The 21,777-nt window shown below is 37.3% G+C and overlaps 1 protein-coding gene across 1 annotated transcript in view; it reads left to right on the top strand.

The window, feature by feature from the left end:
• Positions 1–4,314: 4,314 nt before the first annotated feature.
• Positions 4,315–21,777, top strand: part of TJP1 (tight junction protein 1) — a 196,856-nt gene continuing 179,393 nt past the window's right edge. Inside the window, exons 1-2 of the mRNA XM_074880804.1 lie at positions 4,315–4,672; positions 7,518–7,668. Coding sequence (XP_074736905.1) covers positions 4,330–4,672; positions 7,518–7,668 — 494 coding nt within the window. The 5' untranslated portion in view covers positions 4,315–4,329. The remainder of the gene's footprint in view (positions 4,673–7,517; positions 7,669–21,777) is intronic.

The following is a 21,777-nucleotide window of genomic DNA, read 5'->3' as shown; positions in this document are numbered from 1 at the left end:
CTGATTGTGTCATTTTGTGGAGAGCATGGTGGGCACAAATAGTTTGTAATAGGGATGGGAAAAAAACCACATTAAGTTTGCTTTATGTTCCCAAGTATCCAATGTAGCATCTGTGGAGCTCATTTCTTATTAAAATCCCAGAAAAGCAACACTTAATACCATTTAAGTAAATACATGCTTCCAAAGGACCAACACATAACATCACCAATGTCTTTCTTGGTCCTTCAAAGCGTTATTCAAATAGAATGGTAATTAGCGGGTGCCTTAGAATGACAGGGACACTGTCAGAGAATGGAAAATCGCGATGGCACCGGCTGATCGCAGCCCCACAGCCCGCACTGCCGAAGCCCAGCTCTAAGGCTGCACTGTCAGCCCCAGCACTCAACTATGGCTTGTTTATCATCCTTTCTCTCTGATCGCCATCCATTAAACACATCCACCTGTGAGTTGCCTACAGCCACACTTTCTCCAAAAACCAGCTTGGATCCAGGCATTACAACAGGTTGAGGTCTGCAGACAAGAGAGGAACACAGGAAGGATGAATAAAAAGTGGCAAAAGCAAACTGGGCAGAGGAGTTGAAACCCCAAATACTGTCCCATAAGCAATAGTTCATATGGCATGTGCCCTGCCACCCCTCTAACAGATCTCACTCCAGCCCAAGCAATCCTTCCACTTGTGTGCCTCCCCGTACAAGGGGGTCGCTTACGCCTCCACCTCTGCAAGTCCACAGAATCAGGTTCACCTTTTTTCATAGTTTCCCATAAGGCAGTAGCATTACATGAACACTGTTTCAGAGAGGGCATTTTTCCTAAGATCCATTGCACAGACTTTAAAAAAAGTAGTTCTAACATCCTGGTGTTGAGCCAAACAATTGTGCAGGTCAGGGAGCCCCAAGGGCCAGCTGCCTCCGACAGGCCAGGGAGCTCAGAGCCACAGCAAGGCTGGCAGGACAGGGGCTGGCCAGCCCAGGCCCCATCTCACGGTACTCAAACAAGGCAGGCAGGCTTGGGGATAGCAGCCAGGAACAACCAGGAGTCCAGGCTGCCAGAAAACTTCATGATGATAAGGAAGGTCAGAGGTCAAGCCAGGAAAGCAATCCACAAGTCAGGTCCCATGACGGTAACTGGGGACAGACATAGTGGTTATCCAGCAGGTCTATGGTGACGTGGAAAAGTCAAACCAGGAAGCCAACCTGCAGATCACAGACCAGAGCACAGCAACAGGAGCCAGTGACAAAGACATCTCTAATGGAGCTCAGGTAGGGACTGATAGTCCAGGGCTGTGCTTAAATGGAACCCCTGGCCCCATGGACAGGGGTGTGGGTGGAGGCCCCAGGTGAGGTCAGTCAAGGCCATTAAGGCCAGTTAGTGCTCCCAGGGCCCTGACAGGCTGTGCTGCGTCCACCTTCACTATTCTCATTATGAAATAATGTCAAAAAGTGTGGGGCAGGCTGCATCTGTATTTGACTACAATGTCACAGCTTATTTCTAGTGGATGCTTTCTGTCTGACACCAATTCTTATGAAATTAGACTATCTGAACTAAACAGCATCTTTGCACAAATGGCAGAACTTGGCACCAAGGTAAATGAAGAGGTTTGAGCTGCTAGCCAGTTAGGACTCAGAGCTTGGAAAGACTGTACAACTTCTACTCAGACAGCCTGCATTGTATCATTTACAGGTCCTGGTGGTACAAACCCCTCCTCTCTCTTGGGTCCCTGGGTGCTTAGTGCAATTTCCACAGCCCACCCCACCCCCAGGCCACACACCAACCCACCATGGATTGGGAAAGGCAGTGGACCAGAGCGCTAAGGCACCCCCATGGCACACCTGGCTCCTGCCTCCCCTCCTGCTTGGGAATGGGAATGAAAATCAATCACCTCCTGGCAGCCCAGCATACCCATACCTGGGCCGTGGCCCAGAGGGGGTGATACCAGAACAGCTTTGTAGTTAATTCTTTTTGTTATTCTGCCCCAGCTAAACTTTTTAATGTTTTTTTTAAAAAAATAGTTTTGTTATTTAAGGTATATTGAGAATATCCCTCAGCAAACTGATACCTATACCAAACATTTTTCATTTGCACCAATTCTTCCTTCCTTTTCTGAAGAGATGCAACTTGCCATCACCTATCACTTCTTCGAGGATGGACTGTCATGGGCTGAACTTCCATGGAAATGTGTAAAAATAGGACATTTCCTTTAAAAATTCATTTCAATATTAATCTGACAGATTACCTGGTGGTTTTTTTTTAATTCACTACCGTGCAGAATTTATTACTCCATTTAGGATACTGATGACAATCAGTGTTATCAGCACAATAAAATAAATACAGATTTAGTTTTGAGGTTAAACTCAGAGAAATATATTCAGGTTACATCCTCTGTATCTCATCTTTGGGCACTGTTTTATGAACCCAAAACCTGTAACTTTGGGCTCGCTCTAGCATTTACTGAAGTAATGGAAAAGCTTACCCTCAGAAGTTATAGTGGCTGAGAAGGCTGATTTGTAAGATGCTGTCTAACATAGGCGGAGCACCAGGCTTTATCAGGATCTTTTACCTGCTGAGATATTGCAGTATTAATATTAGTAGAACTTCTGAGAGAGAAACAACTTTGAGAGGAAAAACACCTGAGGTTTCATTGAGAATATGGAAAGAATAGGGGAGCTAGTATTTGAACTAGCCCTATGGAGGTTCAAAGATCAAAGGGAATCTTAAGAATTAGGCTTACAAAGGAGCCTTTACTTTTAAAGGTTGCCTAGAAGATGTGCCAGGCCTCTCAGGTAGGTTGGCCACGTTCTCTGCCTACTGCATGTTTAGCTGTACTACCTGACTAATAGTTAGGATTGTAGGTGCCTTTCACCAAGCGGGTCATCCTTCATGTGGCGTGTGATGCCATGCAATGCATAGGTAGCTCTACCTGAGTAGATTCAAGATGATTACAGAAGCACAAGAATCTCACTGCTATGGTCAGTAAGACTTAACATTCTAATGTGAGACCTTTAATATGGCTTAAAATAATGCATAATTCCACTTGTCCTTTTTCCAGATAATGTCACATACAAGGCTTGTTATATCTACAAACAACCACAAGGTGACAGGCAATGCTTCCAAACAATTCTGTGAAGCTTGGCTAGTTAATTGGATGGTGATGTACACAACAGAGAATTCCCGAATTCAGTGGTCAACTTTAATGCTGACTGATGAATACCTGGAATTTCAGAAACAGAAGCCTGACAGGAGGATACAGTGGTTGCATCTTAAGATCATAAGGACTGAAAATATTATAAAATTTGTTTTCCTAAAAGCTTGGCAAAATATTTCTGTTTGCTGCACAATAGGTAAAGTACCCTTAAGAAAACTGCAGATAAGGCGACATGAGTGAGGCCACGGATGCATTATCAGTTACAGACTAAGAAACAGGAGGAGGAGGCAGGAAGTACTCACAGCTTTTCTATACAGGGAATTTATGTTGACAGAATGTATGAAAACAAGACCAGAAAGTCCATGTATTAAGCAGCATTTGCATAAGGGAGGTTATGCAATGTGTGATCCTCAATGAATGATTATCAGTGGCAGAACACCTCCACTAGGATTGCAGTAATCTCCACTGTAAAACCTGGTTCAGGAAATGAATGCTGCATGGTGTTTTATTTTGCTTGGACACAACTTAAAGGTCTAAACATGCAGAAATGTTGTTATTCTTAACAGTGACATATTTACCTTCACAAAAAAAGGTCTTACTCTGTAACCTTTTTTACTTTTTGCATAGAGGGTTACAAAATATTTACGGAAGCATGGTTTTTAAATCTATAATTCAATTGCATTGTAAAGCTAATATTTTATGACAGAGTAAGAAGTGCAGGTCATTTATACTGTGGTTTGGGTATGGCCTCTGAGGAATACAAAATTGAAGTGTAGGGAAGACACTTTATTTTATGTCCTGTACCAGCTTGTACAGATTATTTCAGTTTGATCAGCTGTCTTCTTGAATGAATTATTTTTTGCAAAGGGATATCTCTGAATATCAGTTACAGAATTAAAAAGTAACAGTAACTAAGCAATTCTCTGTCTCATCATTACGGTTCAGAAGCTGTTAACAGTTGTAAAGGGCTAATTAGTGTAACGTAATCCTCTTAGGAGGCTGCAGGCATTGAGCTAGATTTCTTTATAATTTGTACGTAGGCCTTCTTTATTCCATTAGAATTACAATAATTACAGAGAGCAGTATGTATTTGCATTCTATCTATCCACATTATGTTTACTTTGCATAGTGAATACTGCACAATAAATGCAGAAGTAGGTTTTTCTATTTTCTCTTTAAATATCAAAATGTTTGGAAGGACAGCCAAATCTTGGTTTTATAACCGTGCAAAACCTACCAAAAGAGAAAATGAAAACAGGAATAAGTGGTTTTCTGAAATCCCAAGCAATCAGAGAGAGAAAATACTGGAAGAGCTGGATGTGAGCAAAGTGCTGTCATATTTGGTTTACAAGAGAGTCTTTTCCTTGGAGGAATACAAAGATATTTGGTCCCAGGAAAGCTACAAGAAGAGAACTGAGTATTTTTTAGAGAAACTCTCCTTAAAAGGCCCAAGTGCTTTCTCTGCTTTTTGTTCCATTTTGGAGGAGGTCTGCCCTCACTTGCTGACATGCTTTCTCCTTGGCTATGAAGGTAAGGTCACTGTCTGCTCTGAAATGTTTAAGTGTATATTGGCAATGTGTTGGAATCCTTTGACACTAATAGTTATTTGCTATAATTAGTGTTTACTTTCCTTCTTGCACTAAACGAGAGAGTATTTTTTGTGTTTATGGTTCTTTGTTATAAAAGATAAAATAATGGGAAGGAAAATTTATTAAACAAATGTATGTTGTTATACTTTGAACATTTAAACTGTACATTAACATTGCTGCTACTAATGAATAAGAGTCAGGATAGGGAAAAGGGTTCCTAAGTACTACTGATAACACTTAGCTCAGAAATGTAACACTGATCTTCTACTTTCCTTCCCATTTCTGAAATATTTAAAAATAGATTGAGAAGTTCTACAGGCATAGTGCCTGAATACTTGATCCCTTTCACATTCTTCTTGTAAGTCACATTATTTACTATACCTATATGTAAACAACTGCATGAAAAAGATTGCATTACTAAATATCAACAGTACAACTGAAGTTAATCAAAATATTATTTGGACATCAGGGACTATTCACACCTATATGAGAAACAATGTTTTACTAGATATTAGCAAAGATAATGTGAAAAAATATGTGCAGAGTGTTTACAATTACCTCCTAGTGACCTATTTTTATTTTTTGTGTCTGTTATATTCCAAATTCGAGTCTTTCAAGTCAGCTAGTTTTCTCAGCAATGACTGCAGGGTTGTGCTCAAAGGTTATATACAGAATGTCCTTTTAGAATTTAATTAAAATAGTCATGTCTTTTACCAATCCATTCAGTAACAGGTTTAAATACCTTAGCATTACAACTATTTCTAAATAAAAACTAGTAAGTCTGAGTACTGTAAGAATGTTAATAAATTAAATAAGAAAAAATCTAAACTAATTTTGACCTTTAAAATAGCTGTAGTCTGTATCCTGTCTTGAAAACCTGATTACTTTTAAAATTGACAGTTACAGATTCAATTACTTGAAAAGACAACAGATATTTTACCATAATTTACTTATGAACAGATGCCCATTTAGTGTGCCTTTTCAAAATCTATTTACAGCACAGTTTTATGGCAGTTACAAGAAAATCAAAGGAGGTTCACAAATGTTGTTGAGGATTTTAATACATGTAGAATGTACTTCACGGACAGCCACATTATGAAAAGGCTACTTAGGGCCTCTTTACGTTATAATTTTTTTTAAAAAGCATACAAATATAAATACAATGGATTATAAATACATTATAAAGCCAGGTCTTTTGGAATATGCATTTTAGAATGAAGTTTTGGCTTCCTTTGAATTAACTGCAGAGGCAGCGCAGGGAAATTTTTATTCTGTACCACCTAAACATTTCATGCAAGGGCCTGTCACAAAACAGATTTGAATTTTCCAGTGGGTACAAGGTTTTGGGGGGTAGTACTGTTATAAAGGGTGATGGCCTCAGCAGTTGGGTGCAAGTCAAGGACTCTGTCTCCCTGACAACGTCATAGTAGATACAGAAAAAAAAGGAGAAAGCCAATGCTGCACATTTCGAAAAGAGTAAAGGATACTGTTGGAACAGCGTCCCCAATCCATTCTGGCTGTCTGTGCCTTGTGTAGGCAGAAAAATGCCTCAGGCTGCCTTAGCTCAGCCACTATTACACTCTTTTCTCCTTCCCCTCCCCCAGTAGCATACATCAAATGCGCAAAGCTAGTTTTAGAATCTGTTATTGCTAATAATAATCTACTGGGTAGAAGGCAAAGAAAAACACATGCTATATATTCACATTAATTCATGCACATAATCTGTTTAAATTCACGCACGCATATGTTGCATATTCAATTAAATGGATTATGCATTATGGATTTTCATGCATTGTGGATTTTTATAGGTTGATTTTGATAAACCCTGTTACAAGGTACATGGAAAGGTATGATGAAAAAGAGCATTGTTTACTATTTCCATTAAAATAATTTTCTTCACCACTGTATAAAAGCTGACTGATAGGCCAAAGGAATCAAAATGGAAGGAATACATGATGAGAAGTTGCTATGCCTGTACTATGTGGCTTAAACACCTCAGCTACCGCAGCAGTTGTGTGCCATCCCATCGCCTGTACTTGTTAAAGAGACTATGACAGGCTGACTGAGCACAGAGAACAGAATCAATCCCTGTTACTGATCAACTGCATGTACAGCAGGGGCCAATTTCTGTTTTCTGGACCTGCCTGTGTTGGCAGATATGGGTATTTTAATGTGTTTCCACTGTCTTCATGCCCTACAGAAAGAACCATTTGACAGGTGCTGAAATGTGACATGGTTCCAAGAGGTCACTCAGCCTCTGGACTAATGTAGTTCACTGCAAAACTGTAAACTGTGCTAGTGAAATGTGGCCAGTGAATGATGTACTGTCGCTTGCACACAGTTGATTTAATGCCACTTTGAACTCTTTTGTCTCATTATTCCAAAGAATTACACTCACAGTAATTTAAGGGGTGTTATAGCAGTATTTATTCTTCAAGACACTAATGACTTGATTCTTTTACTCTTCTAAAATTCTCATTATAGTATAAAGCAAAGCTCTATGGGGAGAAACATTTGGTTGTTACTTGCTCAGGGAGGAGGTTATATGGAGTAAGAATTTCAGGTTTATTTCCAAGATTCCTATAAATTGTCTGATCTGTACCTCTCAAATCTATTGGAAAGAATAATATGGAAACAACTTTATCTATAAAAGGTTGAAAGAAATTATGTTTACCTAAAACAACTGCTTGCCCAAATGTAACATCACAGACAGAATTGCATCAAACTGTAGGTGTTATTTTGAACTATGTATCAGCTATTAGAGAAATTTCTTTATTGTTATCCAGACCATATGCATAGATGTTTCCCAGCGTTATCAGAGCAAACACAACTGAGGGCTGTATCTGAGATGGAGCTGCATGAAACCTGTCAGATGAGTGACCAAGAAGGAAGCCCTTCTGCTGAGGAACAACTGAATCAATCATTCAACAAATACAGGTTAAAATTATCGGTGTCATGATATCTTTAATGATCACAATATTTCCCGTCACTTAGTTTCCATGCAAGTGAAGTGTACGACTGATGCTTTCAAGAAGTTTATCATTTGCATCTGATTTTACTTTGCATTTGTAAATATGATTCTATTTTTTATAATGAACATCTTCTGATGCTGATGAATGCTGGGGGTCACCTGTGGTCTTTACTACAGGTATTCAGTAATGATGTAATGCATTGATGACACTGCAAGTTTTCAGCGTTCAAGGACTAAGTACATATGTAGAAGTACATTTTACTCATAAACTTTCTTGGAATGTGAGAGACAACCTAAGTTAGTATCACAGTTCCTGTTATTTATTTTAAGAGGAACAGAAACTGAGGAAGACCTATGTAAGAACAGCATGTAATTTGATATATGTTTAAGTCCCTGCTTCAGAGATTTGAACCTAAAATGGGGACACAGACAAAATTTTCAAAAGTCCTAAAATGCTGCATTTTATGTACATTGTATTCAGTTCAGGCATTTGCAGATGTGTGTTTGGAATCATGTTTTGCTTAATTCAATACGGAATCTAGCTGAGAATGGACTAGAGCTCTCAGTAGCTCATTAGCTGTTAGGAAATACTATAGGTAGTTTACATGTCCAGCTAAGACAGAAGCTTACATTCTGAGAAAAATACTTGAAAAGTAGTTAAAAGCTGTAGTGCAGTTTTGATGTGTCAGTAGCATATAAACAGTAATTATGAAGCCTTAATATATTTGCATGTCTAGGTTAGTTTTGTTAAGTTTCAGCTAGGGACTGGATTATACTAGTTTTTAGAAGTGTAGTAAAACTTAATGACTGTGAAGTAATTGAAAAAATTGTGGGCTTAAAAGGTTAAGTTCATCTTGAGTAACAGTGAAACATGAAATGGTAATAGAATATGAAGACACCTGATACAATACGTTATGGGCCCAGATTGTACAGTGTGGGCTGCTCTTTACCCACAACTAATGAAATCCCAGTCAGAACTCCTTTCTCCATATACAGTCACAAGAGTTCCAGGAGAGTTGCAGTCATTTGTAATCTGAATATGTGCCATTTGTCTTTAAATACATTAATTCTGTAGCACTGGTCCTGTAACATCACAAGACAATTCACTTACAAAACCAAACCAATTAAGAAGTGCCTGCAGCTAAAGAACCACATTAGGGAAGTAGCGGACAAATATGAAAGCTTTCCTGAAGCCAGTCTATGCTGAAAATACTTGATAGCTCTAAAAAAATCCACCAGATGTCATAAAACACGACAGTATCAGTATTTGCAGAGTCAGTCTCACTATAAGATCGTTATATACATTCCACCTGATAAGAAAGCTTATGGTGTATTAGTCCTGCATATACCCTGGAAGAAGAAAAAAGCATGCTGGGGCTATACTCTCCCCGCAGGGTATCAGTATTAAGTGTGGAAGTTGATGTAGCCCCAGAAGTCACAGCAAGAAGGTAATAGTCACCTCTATTGGAAACAGAGAACTCAACGGGAAGACAAACTGGTGTGCAGTAGCACACAATTTACTTCAACACCAGTGTCCTGGGAAAAAAAATATCTTGACACTAGGTTAAAAAAGTGCCAATCTTTCCACACCTTCTGTTGTATGCTGACACTCATCTCCTCCATCCAAGAGAAAAATATAATAGGTAACTGGCTTATGCTAGTTTTTTCTTAAGTGCCACACTTGTGTCAAACACCAGAAAGAAAATTTTACACAATCATCATGGTATTTGTGGAGAAGAGAGTCTCAAATGCTTGTAACAATTTGTGAAAATGACAATTGAATCTTCTTGTCGAAGAAAACAATATAGCTGGTAGCAAAGCAAATGTGCCACCTGCATGTATCTTGCATAAATCCACACATTACAAACCACAGTTGCAGGGACCCTATCAACAAGGCAACCAACCAGAGACAGAAAGTACCATCCATAAATACAACAGTGCACAACTACAGGGTGCATAAAGACCACTAGGAATATATAGCAGTAGTTAGAAAAGAAGATATGACCATAAAGAGAAAACAGAAAATGGCTTCACTGCCCTTTTCCCAATATTTGTAAATATTCTCAATCACTTGTAGAGTATTTTTTCCAATGACAGAAAGATGTCAGACACATAGACACTCTAAGGACAAGAACTTCCTGTCTCTGAAAACTCCAGTCAATGTTAGTGGGAGCATCATGGTGAGCTAGAGTACTTTGATAATATAGATAATAATAGTTGTTACACAATTACATAGCAATTGTAAAGCCATGTTTTTATATTTATGTTTATACAAGTTATCAGAGTCATATCACTGCGGAATAGATGGTACACAGGGGTACTTTACATGTCTAGGAAGAGCAAAATCATCTCAGTTCTAAACACTAAGATGATCCTGTTAGTTAAGAGTCAACTAACTACAGCCATGACATAGTTCAGCCAATAAAGCACCCTGGGCAAAAAGAAAATAAAATTAAAGATGCAAAAGGTGTGTGGATTCACACTCAGTTTTTCATTTAAAGGCGAGAGCCCTAGTAAGGATACCCTGCTCTACTTTCACAGTTTCCCCTCTTGAGACAGCTCCGGCATTTCTGAAGAATACAATAAAAATGTGATCTTTAACACAAGTGAAACTGAGTAAGTGTGGGGGTTGCTTATTGTGATTTGGTCTAGGACTTCATGGGGCAAGCAGTGTATCCACAAACACCGTCACTGAGATGCCAGACAGAAGTACCATATCAGACGTCTTCTGCAAATCAGCATTAAGGATATGTTCTTGGTCTAGTTTTGGATCAGAACATTGGTTCTGTCTATTGTTTTCTCTATACCTTCTTTCTCAGAATATCTTCACCAAAAAGGACCATCTCTATTAGACAAGTGGATAGAATTATAGGTTGGGTCAGTAATTGGCTGAACTTTTTTTTTCTTTGTTACTTTCCTATACCTCTCAAGCATCACTGGACATTTGATGCTGGCCCTGTGAAAATCATGCAGATGACATAAAAGAAAATAGTTAATTATTTTCCTCAGGCTTTCTGTTTTCTCCTTCAACAACAGTTTTTATTCTCTTATTGATTGAGAACTAAAATGCTGAAGCAGACAGTAGCATTAATAGTACATATATGTGTTACATTGCCATGTATTAAGAAAAGATTGTGATACAATGTCTGTCAAATAAGTTATCAGAATAAGTAATATCCAAACTGTGAAAATCAGATACACGAGCCATTTATTTTCACATTTCAAGCAACAAGAGATTTTTGCACACAGCTTTTCCATTTTCATGTAAATGGACTAGGTTTGTGTGTATATCTGTATTTGAAGTCTGCTTTATGGATTTCCCACTTATGTTTAAAATTTTGGAATGGCTCAGTTCTACTGTAGAATATACATTTCTGAATCTATTGGAATTGTATTTTACAGCTCTTAAATTGGTTTTCAACATTTGAAGTTCAACATGTTGCACTGGCAAAAAAAGATTGAGCGTGACAAAGCTTCACTGCTAATTATAAGTCCTGTGGGAAAGGAGACAGTCACTGCTTTGCTTTAGATAATAAAAAGTAATGTGTACAAATCATGTAAACAGCATTTATTCAGGAAGAAGTGCAGAGCTAAGCCACAGCGCCAGATTTTTACAGTTTATTTGGACAGCCATATACTGGCATCTTGACACCCCTAAACATCATTATTAATTTAGGAATTAGAATGTTTATGGCATTTTGGCATGTGTTTTGTGTTACTTCAGGAACTTGGTAAGAGCACAGGGAGCACAATCCAAAAAATTAAATTCATGCCTTAATCTCAGCACTGTTGAGGACAAAGACCCAATTATCTCACAAGGCACCACAGTCTAGCAGTGTCAAAAGAATTACTTGTATTTTTCTGTAAGATGGCAATCTGATGCTTATAAATGTAAATTTCTATTTAACTTCTTACTATTTCATCATATAAATATCAGATTATCTATACTGTATGTTAGGCTGAAAAGCTTATGGTTTGGCTAATTGCAACATTTTGTTTTCTAACAGTTCAAAAAAATGAGTTACAGAAAGCAAATTCAAACTAAGACAGGATGATTGAAAAGGTGTCACAGTATCAGGCTTATTGAATTAATGCAGTAAATTGGCCTTTTCTCATTTTCCATACCATTTGTAAAGTAATAGTTCAGAACTCCCTTAAACTTCTTGCTTTAGAGATAGAATTTACTTTTCTTTGCAATGAATACTCAGTGAAATATTGACAAAAAAATTTCAAAAAAGAATTGTTGGATTTAAAACTACAAAGGCATTTTTTCAAGTACCTTCTGTCCTCCTCAATCAAAATCACAGGATTCAAAAAGCTGTGTCTGAGAAGCAGCTGGGTGCAGAAGCCAGGGCAATAAGTAGCCTTGTTATATTTAGATTTGCAAGGTTATCCAGTAAGATTACATATCTATTAAAAGTAGAAGGATGCTTTCTCCACCATAATAATAATAAAATCAAGCAGCAACTATGCAACATTTCGTTGTTAATATTGAAAACTTAAGGTACCAGTCTCTGATAAAGTCCTCTTCAATTTGGCCACTAGATGGTACTACATCACAGTTGTTAAAAAATTCCTTGGCTACCTATTTGAAATTATTGCTGTGAATGATTATTTAGAATTGTAACAACATCGTAACATTTAGTAGTGATGTTTGCCCAGTTTTCCTGGACACGATACACACACACACACACACACACAAATACAGAGGATACATATAAGAGCTTTAGAAGCATTTCTTGGTTTGATTCTCTAATATCACTTAATGAGTCTACTATGTTCCTTACCAACCAACACAAATGTAACTATGAGGTTTCAAATGCATAGTGACAAATACTGCCTTTTCTCCATTGCACATAGTAAACACAATGCTTCTTCGGAGTCTGTGCTCCCTAGACAGGAACAAATGGCATCCAAACACAACCCAGTGAAGAGTACAAGCCCAAATTCAGAGATACCATCATTTTCACACTTCAGGAATTTGGAGATGATTCTTTGCTGGCTTGGAAACATTCATACCCGCTTTCCATATGCAAACAAAAAAACTAAGTGCACTGTAGTGGTAAATCAAGCCCATGAAGCCCAAACCAAATAAAATACAATGGCCATTTAAACATTTAGGTTTTATCTGTTTTACTAACGCTGTTGGTGTACTCACTCACTTTCAACAGATTATATATGATTCCTTTTTTTTTGCATCCATATATCAAACCAAATCATATTTCCATAGACTTTCTACTCCTCTTTTACATAGTTTCCTCACTAAACTGCTGTGCTGGGTCCTATCTTATCGGGTCATGAGGCTGTGTACTGTTAAACTTCTTTTGCTCCAAAATACTTTTTCTATGCTCTGATGCATTCCTTTGGCAAAGACTATTTGCATCCTACCTCCTACTAGAAGTTAGACTTCTGAAGTTTATTCTTTCTTACATGTGAGACTTCATGTATCTGATCACATGAAGGGGGATATGCAATATGAGGGGCAAATCACATGACAGGCAAAGGCCATAGGGCTGGACAGCATATAGAAAAAATCCTTTTCAAGAGGACTTCAGCGAATGCAAAATCTTGGCAGAAAATGCACAGCTCTCCACTGCTGGGAAATGCCAAATAATCCCCTCGCTTCCTGACCAGTGTGTCAGGCACAGAGGAACCAGAAGTCACGGATCAGGTTGATTAGCTCTAGCTGGTATGCGGGTTCCCATTGCCAGAGACAGAGCATAGCACAGGACTGCAAATGATTCTTATGCATGAAGTCTGAGATAAGGGCCCACACAACTCTGTAACACCCCGTAGACCCCTGCTCAATACCACATTCCCCAGCACCATAACTGTGCCCCCTCCCAAACCTTCAACCATGTGAGCATGGTAACAATACAGAGAGAAGTCATCAGTGGAATTCTGCAGGGGATTGATTCTTCTAACAGGCTCAAAAATTGATTGGAAAAAGGTCTTAGCAGTGAGGTGGGAAAATTTGCTGAAGATTACACATTTAGACAATGTAGGACGTGTGAGGGCTGAATGCACAGAACTGTAGATGGGCCTTAAGATTAAGTGATGGGGTAACAAAATGGTGGAGGAAATTTAGTGTAGATAAATGTGAAATGATGTATGTGGGCAAAAGTGTTCTTGGCTTTATGAATAAAGTGATGAGCTCTGAGCTGCCTGTTACCACTCAAAAGTGAAAGTTTGGGATTGTGACAGATAGACAGTTTCATAAAAACATCAACTCAGTGCATGGCAGCAGTCCAAAAATGCAAATGTTTGGAATTGATAGGAAAGGAAAAAAGAACAAAACAGGAAATATAATTATGCCAGTCTATAACGCCACAGTTTGTTCACACCTGGAATGCTGTGTGCTATTCTGGTGCTTACATCTTGAAAATGTTACATTAGATCTCAAAAAAGTTCAGAGAAAGGCAACAATGATCAAATGCATGGGACAGAATGGTTTCCATGGGGAAAATAATTGAGCGGCTAGAACTCCTTATTCTGGAAAAGAAACAGCTTATGGAAGGAGATGAAAAATGAAAAAAGGAGAGAGTGAGAATTAAAGGATCAGATATGCAAGCATGGGAAATTAGGCTGAAGTAGGGTAAACTGAACATGACAGCATTCGCTGCTTCTAAAAGGTGTCCAAGGAGCTGTTGTGTCCTGCCTAGCTGTGCTTTGTTCAGCGACATAACAAGATAAGGGAACAGAAAATGGCTTCACAAGAGAGTTGGATCCCCCTTGACAAGCTTTCCTCTCTTGGTGTGGTGAAAAGCCAGGCCAGGCTGGCAATGGCAGTAGGACATTGACAAGGAGCTCCTCCAAATTAGAAGGTCCTTAGATGCACCACAGTTCATTCATTTTTTGTTAGCGAGTAATTTGTAAGATGAATGAAATCAACCAACCACTGAGCAGGAAGTTCAGTGGCTCCATCCAAAGACGGAAATGAGGGCCACTGCACTTTCAGAAGACATATCAGTGTTCTGAACACATGCCATACAGTGTTTTTAAAAAGCAGGATTGATTGTACCCCACATTCTGTACAGAACAATTCTGTATGTGCAAATTCATTCCCTTTGTTCTGAAAGTAGGCTCACAGGCTTAAATGATACTACTCTTCTTCCTTCCCCCTCCAAAATCCTATGTTTTGTCTGGGTAAAAAAGTGGGAGGATAGGTGTTTCTGTAAAACAGTAACTAGAAAGGAAAAAGTGGAGCCTGGTGCTCTCGTTTATTCTACCTCACATTTTCCTACTTCCAAGGAAATAGTCCTTAAAAGAGCTTCTAAGGATGTGCTTGGTAAGGAAATATGGATGGTCATGTTCTTCTTCACATCTGAATATTTGGAGTGGCACTGGAAGTAGAAAACAAATCCTTCTCTCCTGATGAAATTTATGTAGGAAGAATCTATAAGAGAAAATTCTCATGGATTATGCACCTCCTAATAGAGAGTATTCTGCAAGAGAGGATGTATTGAGCCAAGGCAATCAAGGATCAAGAAGAGCAGGAACAGCCATTTCTTGCCAGCAATTACTGAGACAAAACCTTGACTGGCTTCCTCCAAACATCTGCTATTTGGCATGCCCAGGTCATTGCCAGTATTACTGCTGTGAGAGTGCCATCCCTAATTTTGCATGTATTTTTAGTGTAAACACGTTTTGTAAATTGGAAGCTAATACAGCAGGTAATATGCATATGGAAAAGGTTTTATTCACATTATGTCTTATCCCAAATGACTACTGAGGTTCAAATGAACCAAAGGACTGCACTGTTGTGCTTCTTTACCACCTCATATTTTTATGACATGCATCAACAATAAAAATTAGCGTTGACATACCTAACAATTGTTACCAGTTAGCTTGTGGCTTTTGGCATCACAGCAGTCATGTCAAGGTCAATTTGTCCAGTAGCATTGGCTTATTTGACAGGAAGCTGCTCATCTCAGTTTGGAACCTGGAACAGATAAGCCATGGCTATAGTCAGCAGTAGAAAGAAGTGTAAAAGAGAAATGGAGGATGAGAAGAGAAAAGCAAATAAAGATGTCAGAACAAGTGTCTTTTCCAGGTAATTTTGGAGATTTCCATTTTAGAAATACCATAAAAAGTACTTTCCAGTCTGTTATTGGAATTTCTTGCAACTATTGGCACATTAGCAGTTATCAGATACTGCAGTTAATTGTACTGTAAGTATAGTATGTCATAATGAAGACAAGACTCTTTCTTTAGTAGCCAGCTCAGCTCAGGGTAATAACCTGCATTTTCATCTATATAAACTATCACTTCTGTAAACTGTTACCTTTGCTACACAAAATGTAAAATATGACAAGTTCTAAGATATTATAGATGACTAAAAGGCACATCTGACTGAAGTCAGTTGCTTATGTAAGCTAACTACACTTATACAGAATTTATTTATTTTTTCCATAGAAGATACCAACTGTGGTAACCATTACCATAGCAATGCATTATGCATGCTTCCTGACACAACAGCCCGTGTCTCAAAATATCTAGAACCCAGTTATCTATTCTCCCTGGATTCTGGTTACAACAAAAACAGAAATAGGATGAAGGTAGCTTTTAGCCTTGAAAAATTTTTTTCAGATCTTTGAATTTCCCTAATTTCTGGCTTCTACAGTTAATTAGTGCAGCCTCAGACTACTCTAACTTATTTTTGGCTATTCTTGGCTAGGAATGCCCAAAAGGTTGTTCTTTGTGTCAGAAAGAGTCAGAGTATAGCAGCAATCCAGCTAAATACCATACTCTGGGAGCTGTGATGGGTCTACTCTACGCATATTAAGCCATCTCTTCACTATCCAGAGAGCCTTTTTGCATTACGTATGCTTCCCAGGTACATTTTGCATTGTTATGGTAGCCCAGATACAAAGGGATCGGGCCTTATAGCTGCCTGGCCAGCCAGCCAACCACCCACCCAATATTCTCATCTTAAGATGATTCTTCCCTTCTATAATGGTTTCCTCTCATAAAAGTGAGGGGGCTTTGCTAAAGATTAACAAAATGAAAGTGTCAGTTTTGAGAAGGGGTATGTGTGAGAGGAGGTGGAGTTAGTAGTATGCATACCCACTGTTACTGTGCTGATCAGTCACTTGGAATATGCATATATTCTTGCCATAACTTAATTTATATTTAAACCAGTCCTTAAGTAAGAGATCATAACAAAATGACTGCATCTTAGTAAAAACTTCTCACAGAAGCATTCTGTCTTAAGACCTGGCAGGAGAAAGATTACCTCTCTGTAATTTTACATATTCTTTGCTACAGCTCCACCACAACAGCATTGAATCATAAAATTGACATAAAAATATTTCTTTTAAGAGTGCTGTTGGCATATGCTCTGCTTGCACACTCAGGAAAAAAATGTATTAAATGATATGTAATAACATCATTTAGACCTTTCTGTCATCACAGTACTTCCATAAAGACATACTCAGATTGCATACACTTCTAGGTTGGAATACATGTTTATCAGTCTCACCTGAGAACTCCAGGCACTGAAGTCATACAAATAACATTAGTAACAATATTACCAAGAAACAGATACTCAGTTTATGGGGAAAAAAAAAAAGTTATAATTGCTGTTGCTTTTGGTATTATTCACAATATATGTGAATTGTACAGTGTTTTGGAAACTTTTGTATTGGATATTGCATGAATAGTCATGTGAATCTCAGCTTAAACTTTTTAGAATTCTTGCAGTGAAAATATATGTGTTTACTGTGCAAGCCAATGATTTCTTAAGAGGCAGAGCACTATATACACAATCATTTAAAGCAGCATTTCACTCAGTCTAATTACTTTTTTTTTCCACATCTTTTAAAACCAAGCTATAAATAAGAAATTGTACTATCCACAAATCTGGGAATAAAGCAAAGCATTAAACTTAGAATACCTTTTATACAAATATATGGACCTTGATGCCAATTCTTCACTACACTTTTACAGCTAAGCGGAATGTTGAACACACAACACAAATTTACAGTACAGGGACTGCAATCTTCAGGATGTTTTATAAAGCTGGAAGAAAACTGACAAATGCAGACACAGGATTATGAATTAATTTTAGAAGGGATCAAATAATTTGTAACCACTGTCCAATCTCAAGATTCATTTAATGATTTTTGGGAAAGTTATACATTAGTCTACATTGGCAATGCAACGTTTGTAGAGAAATGGCCCAAATAAATTTTCATGAATAGATCAAAGAGATTATTATCTTCTACTTATACATTTTTCTTTATCGTGCATATGTCACAGCCATATAAATGATCTTGAATGCTCAGATTCAAGACAGTTTCTCTTCACAATAAAGTCTGCCCCATAGCTTAAGTTTTATTGGTAAATATGGATGAAGATATTCACCTCCTGTTTAACCTCATTTATTGACATAAGTAAGGATTTGGGAAAAAGTCCTAGGGTAATAACATTCAAGTTTTGGTGTTTTATTAAAGAGTTTAGCATCAGAAGTACTGCTTATATTTTAAAAGTCTTACTTTACTGGATTAGTAACCATGATGGTTTTATTCATTGGTTTGTCTGTTGATTTATGGACACAGTTATAACTGAGATGAATGGAATTGCCTGCAAGTTAATTTGGCCTTTTATCTTTATTTCTAAATTTATAGTTACCATGGGAGGAAAAAAAAAGCACTTGCCAGTAACATAGAAAGCTGAGTAAGAACCAATGATTGGTGGTCTGTAGCAGCCAAAAGAGAAAACAAAATATTAGGGTGCAGAAAGAATCTGTTGGAAAACTCTCCTCTGTAATACTGTTCACTGTTCTTTTTACTATATCCCAGTAAAGAAGAAATAAAAAATCAGTAAGAATAAAATTAAAATTATTAGGCAATATATATTATTACTCTAATAAGCAAATATATCTTTCTATCTGAGTTTGAAAAAAGGGACCATTTGATTCAGACTAGAGAGTAGGAAAAAGCAAGGATATATAGAGGATATGAATTGAATTTTTAGAGAAGTTATATCAAGAATCCCTTTTTACTTTTTGTCCTGAGACAAGAAAAATGGAGTCTGAGAAGACAGAGAAGAACAGAGGAATTAAGTATTATTTTTAATTATTTTATTGATTTTAATTTTAATTAATTATCAAAATCATAAGTAATCTGTAGAATTCATAGCCACCAGATGTGATAAAAATCATTCATTTAATGGGACTCAGAAGTGGATTTTATTTTTGCACTGCTAACATACACTTCTAAAATCTCACTAACAGTAACTTTAATTTCCCTGCCATATTGTAAGCCCTAGCAGAAGAGTGTTTAGAAGAAACATCTCCTAGAAAGAGTCTATTCTTACTAAAATCCAAAGATAAAGCAGCTGTGGTAACACAGGTGTTGCATCCTATAGATTCTATAGGGCTGGTGCAGGAAAATAAAATCTATGCTACTATGTGCCATCTGCATTGCTTTATGAGAAGACTAAAAAGCAAACAAACAAAAAGTAGATCAAAAAATGATGGTATATGAATGACCACTGCCTACACCAGATTTGCCAAAATAACCCTGCAGCAATACCTGAAGAATTTCAGAATGCAGTGAATCCTCATGTACTGGTTCTGCCTTCTATCAAGATTGATGTTCCACTGTACCAACTAGTCTCATGACTTTAGTAAGACACAATCAATCAGCTATTCCAGGAGCAGTTTGGTCTTTTATGTGCACTGGCTCCTATCTCTTCTTCTCAAGGCTACTTTCTCAACTCTAAATTAAAGGAGTAAAATAAAAATACTGATTGGAAGTTTCAGTGTGTTTCTTAAATTTATAATGTCTCTAGAAACCATTGATGTGATTTTGCATAGAAAATAAAAATACTTTGACTTTTAACCACATTATATTTAAAAATAATATAGTAAGGTTTAAATTAGCTATTCAATGTTAAAAATTAAACACTTTTTGTCCTAGCATTACTGAATAATATTTTTTTATGATTTAAATACCACAGAATATCTTAAATATGTTTTCTGATAGATCTGGGGCAGCAAATCCCTTCTGGACATTTATCTCTGAAATTACATTGAGAGGAATAAACAGCTGTCGGGAATATAAATGCTAACTCATCAGAATGCTGACTCAGTGCTGTAGAAATCAAAATATGTTCATACACTGCAGAGGTAACATGTCATACACCAACTAGTCATATTTTATGTTCGACAACCATAAAACCAGTTGAACTAAAACTAGGAGTAGAAATCAGATTATAAATAGGGAAAATTTTAAGGTCCTTGTAAAGACCTGCCATATGACTGAAAAAATAGTAACCATCAAAGTCAGGATTTGTTAATCTGTCACCTTCAGCGGTAACAAACCTACTCTTTAACAAGGATTATCTCTTGAATCATTATGTACTTAACGGCCCACTTCTGCTTTCCCTGCAATTAATAGCATTTATTAATTCTGTAGAAGCAGGATTTAGCAATGAATGAACTGGACAATCATTCTGCAATGCCATATTTATGCTAAGCGACCCACTAGAGACACTGAATGCTAGTGACTTTTCGTACTAAGATTTCTTAAGGGTGGAAATCTGTTGCAGGAGAAAATGACTGCATTTTACTAAAATATCTGATGTTCTGCCAAGAGATGTGAGATTTTTTTTTCAAGTAAGTTTTGTTCTGGTAATAAATTCTCTTAGGAAAATAACTGCTATCTAGGCATTATTTCAGGACTTTTTATCCAGACTGAATTTCTCTTTGATACCTTGGGTCAACTACTTTGACTTCAGTTGAAGCTCTCTGCACTCTGTGGTGATGATTTTGTCTCAGTCTAGAGTTTTGTCCAAGCAAGTAATAACCTGGACTAATAGCTCACTGTATGTTTTCTGGTGGAACAAATTACCTTACATTTAATGCATTTCTTGCTTTATATTCCAAAATTGTACATACATGTGAATGTATGTGTATATATTCCTAAAACTATTTCTATAGCTGCTGATTTTCCCTTTCATATTTCTTTACTCATCTGCATCTAACATCCCTTACAGAATTCTAGCTACATCTTATACAAGGATAACTGCCTAGTCCTCTGGATATATGCTCTGCCATAGGTCCTGCAGCAATGCTGCAAAGGAAGAATTTGCTTTTCAAAAGTATGACCCCGGGCATTACTCAGCAATGATGGCTGTCAAAGGGAAAGAGCAAAAGACAGCAAGAAAATTTCTTTTGAAATATGACATTAAAGCTAAAGATTCTTTCCACTGAGAAAAAACTCACCTCTCTGCCAAAAGAGAATCTAAATGCAGAAAATCTTAGGCACTTCATACAATGAAATCCTTTTAAAGATAAATGATGAAAGAATACAGGTTTATTTCTTAAAGCAATCAAAATATTCATAAAGACATACAAAAGCGTAGAAACATAGACTTCCATTTTTAATTTTGTAACCTCAAGCTTAATTCCTTTATTCATTTCAACTCTTGAAGCAATCAGGATTTCTCAAGCCAGAATCTTTCCAGGCAGCAGAATTTCTCTGCTGGGCTCCCTGATCCTGTGGCATCTTTGTCATGCCTAAGTTATTATGCAGTTTCACGAGGGAGCCCCAGGTTCTGCAAAATCCAATCTAGAGGCATTGTTTTATTGCCCTAGGTAAAGTAGTCTTGTTTCATAAACTGAGTGAAATTTGCCCTGTACTGGCATGTTAGGCCTTCTGGTTCTAAATCATCCAGCTGTTACTAATTTGTTATGTAGCTAGTATCTCTTTGTGCTGTTTGATCTATGAACAGCCAACTTCTCTGCATATTTTTATACATCAACGTGCTTAATAACCTGTAACATTATAAAATACTCCTGGAGATATTATAGAACAAGACTGCAACTTGGACCTAGCTAAGGCTTAACCATAGCTTATTGCTTTTGGTTTGAGAAATTACTTAGTCGAGCATAATTCTGTATTTAGTCCTTGGACATATTTTGTTAAAAATCTGTGAAGCAACTTTGGTCAACTTTAAAATAACTACCATAATTTAAACTTTTGACTTGTGTTCAATATCTTTTGTATCTTCATTAAAAAAAAAAAAAAAAAAAGCTGTACCTCCCTCCGTATTATTTTTTTTCTTCT

Source organism: Strix uralensis, chromosome 11 (genome assembly GCF_047716275.1).
Source record: "Strix uralensis isolate ZFMK-TIS-50842 chromosome 11, bStrUra1, whole genome shotgun sequence".
Lineage (NCBI taxonomy): Eukaryota > Metazoa > Chordata > Aves > Strigiformes > Strigidae > Strix > Strix uralensis.
The sequence above is the reverse complement of the archived record's forward strand: the minus strand, read 5'-3'. Positions and strand labels throughout refer to the sequence as shown.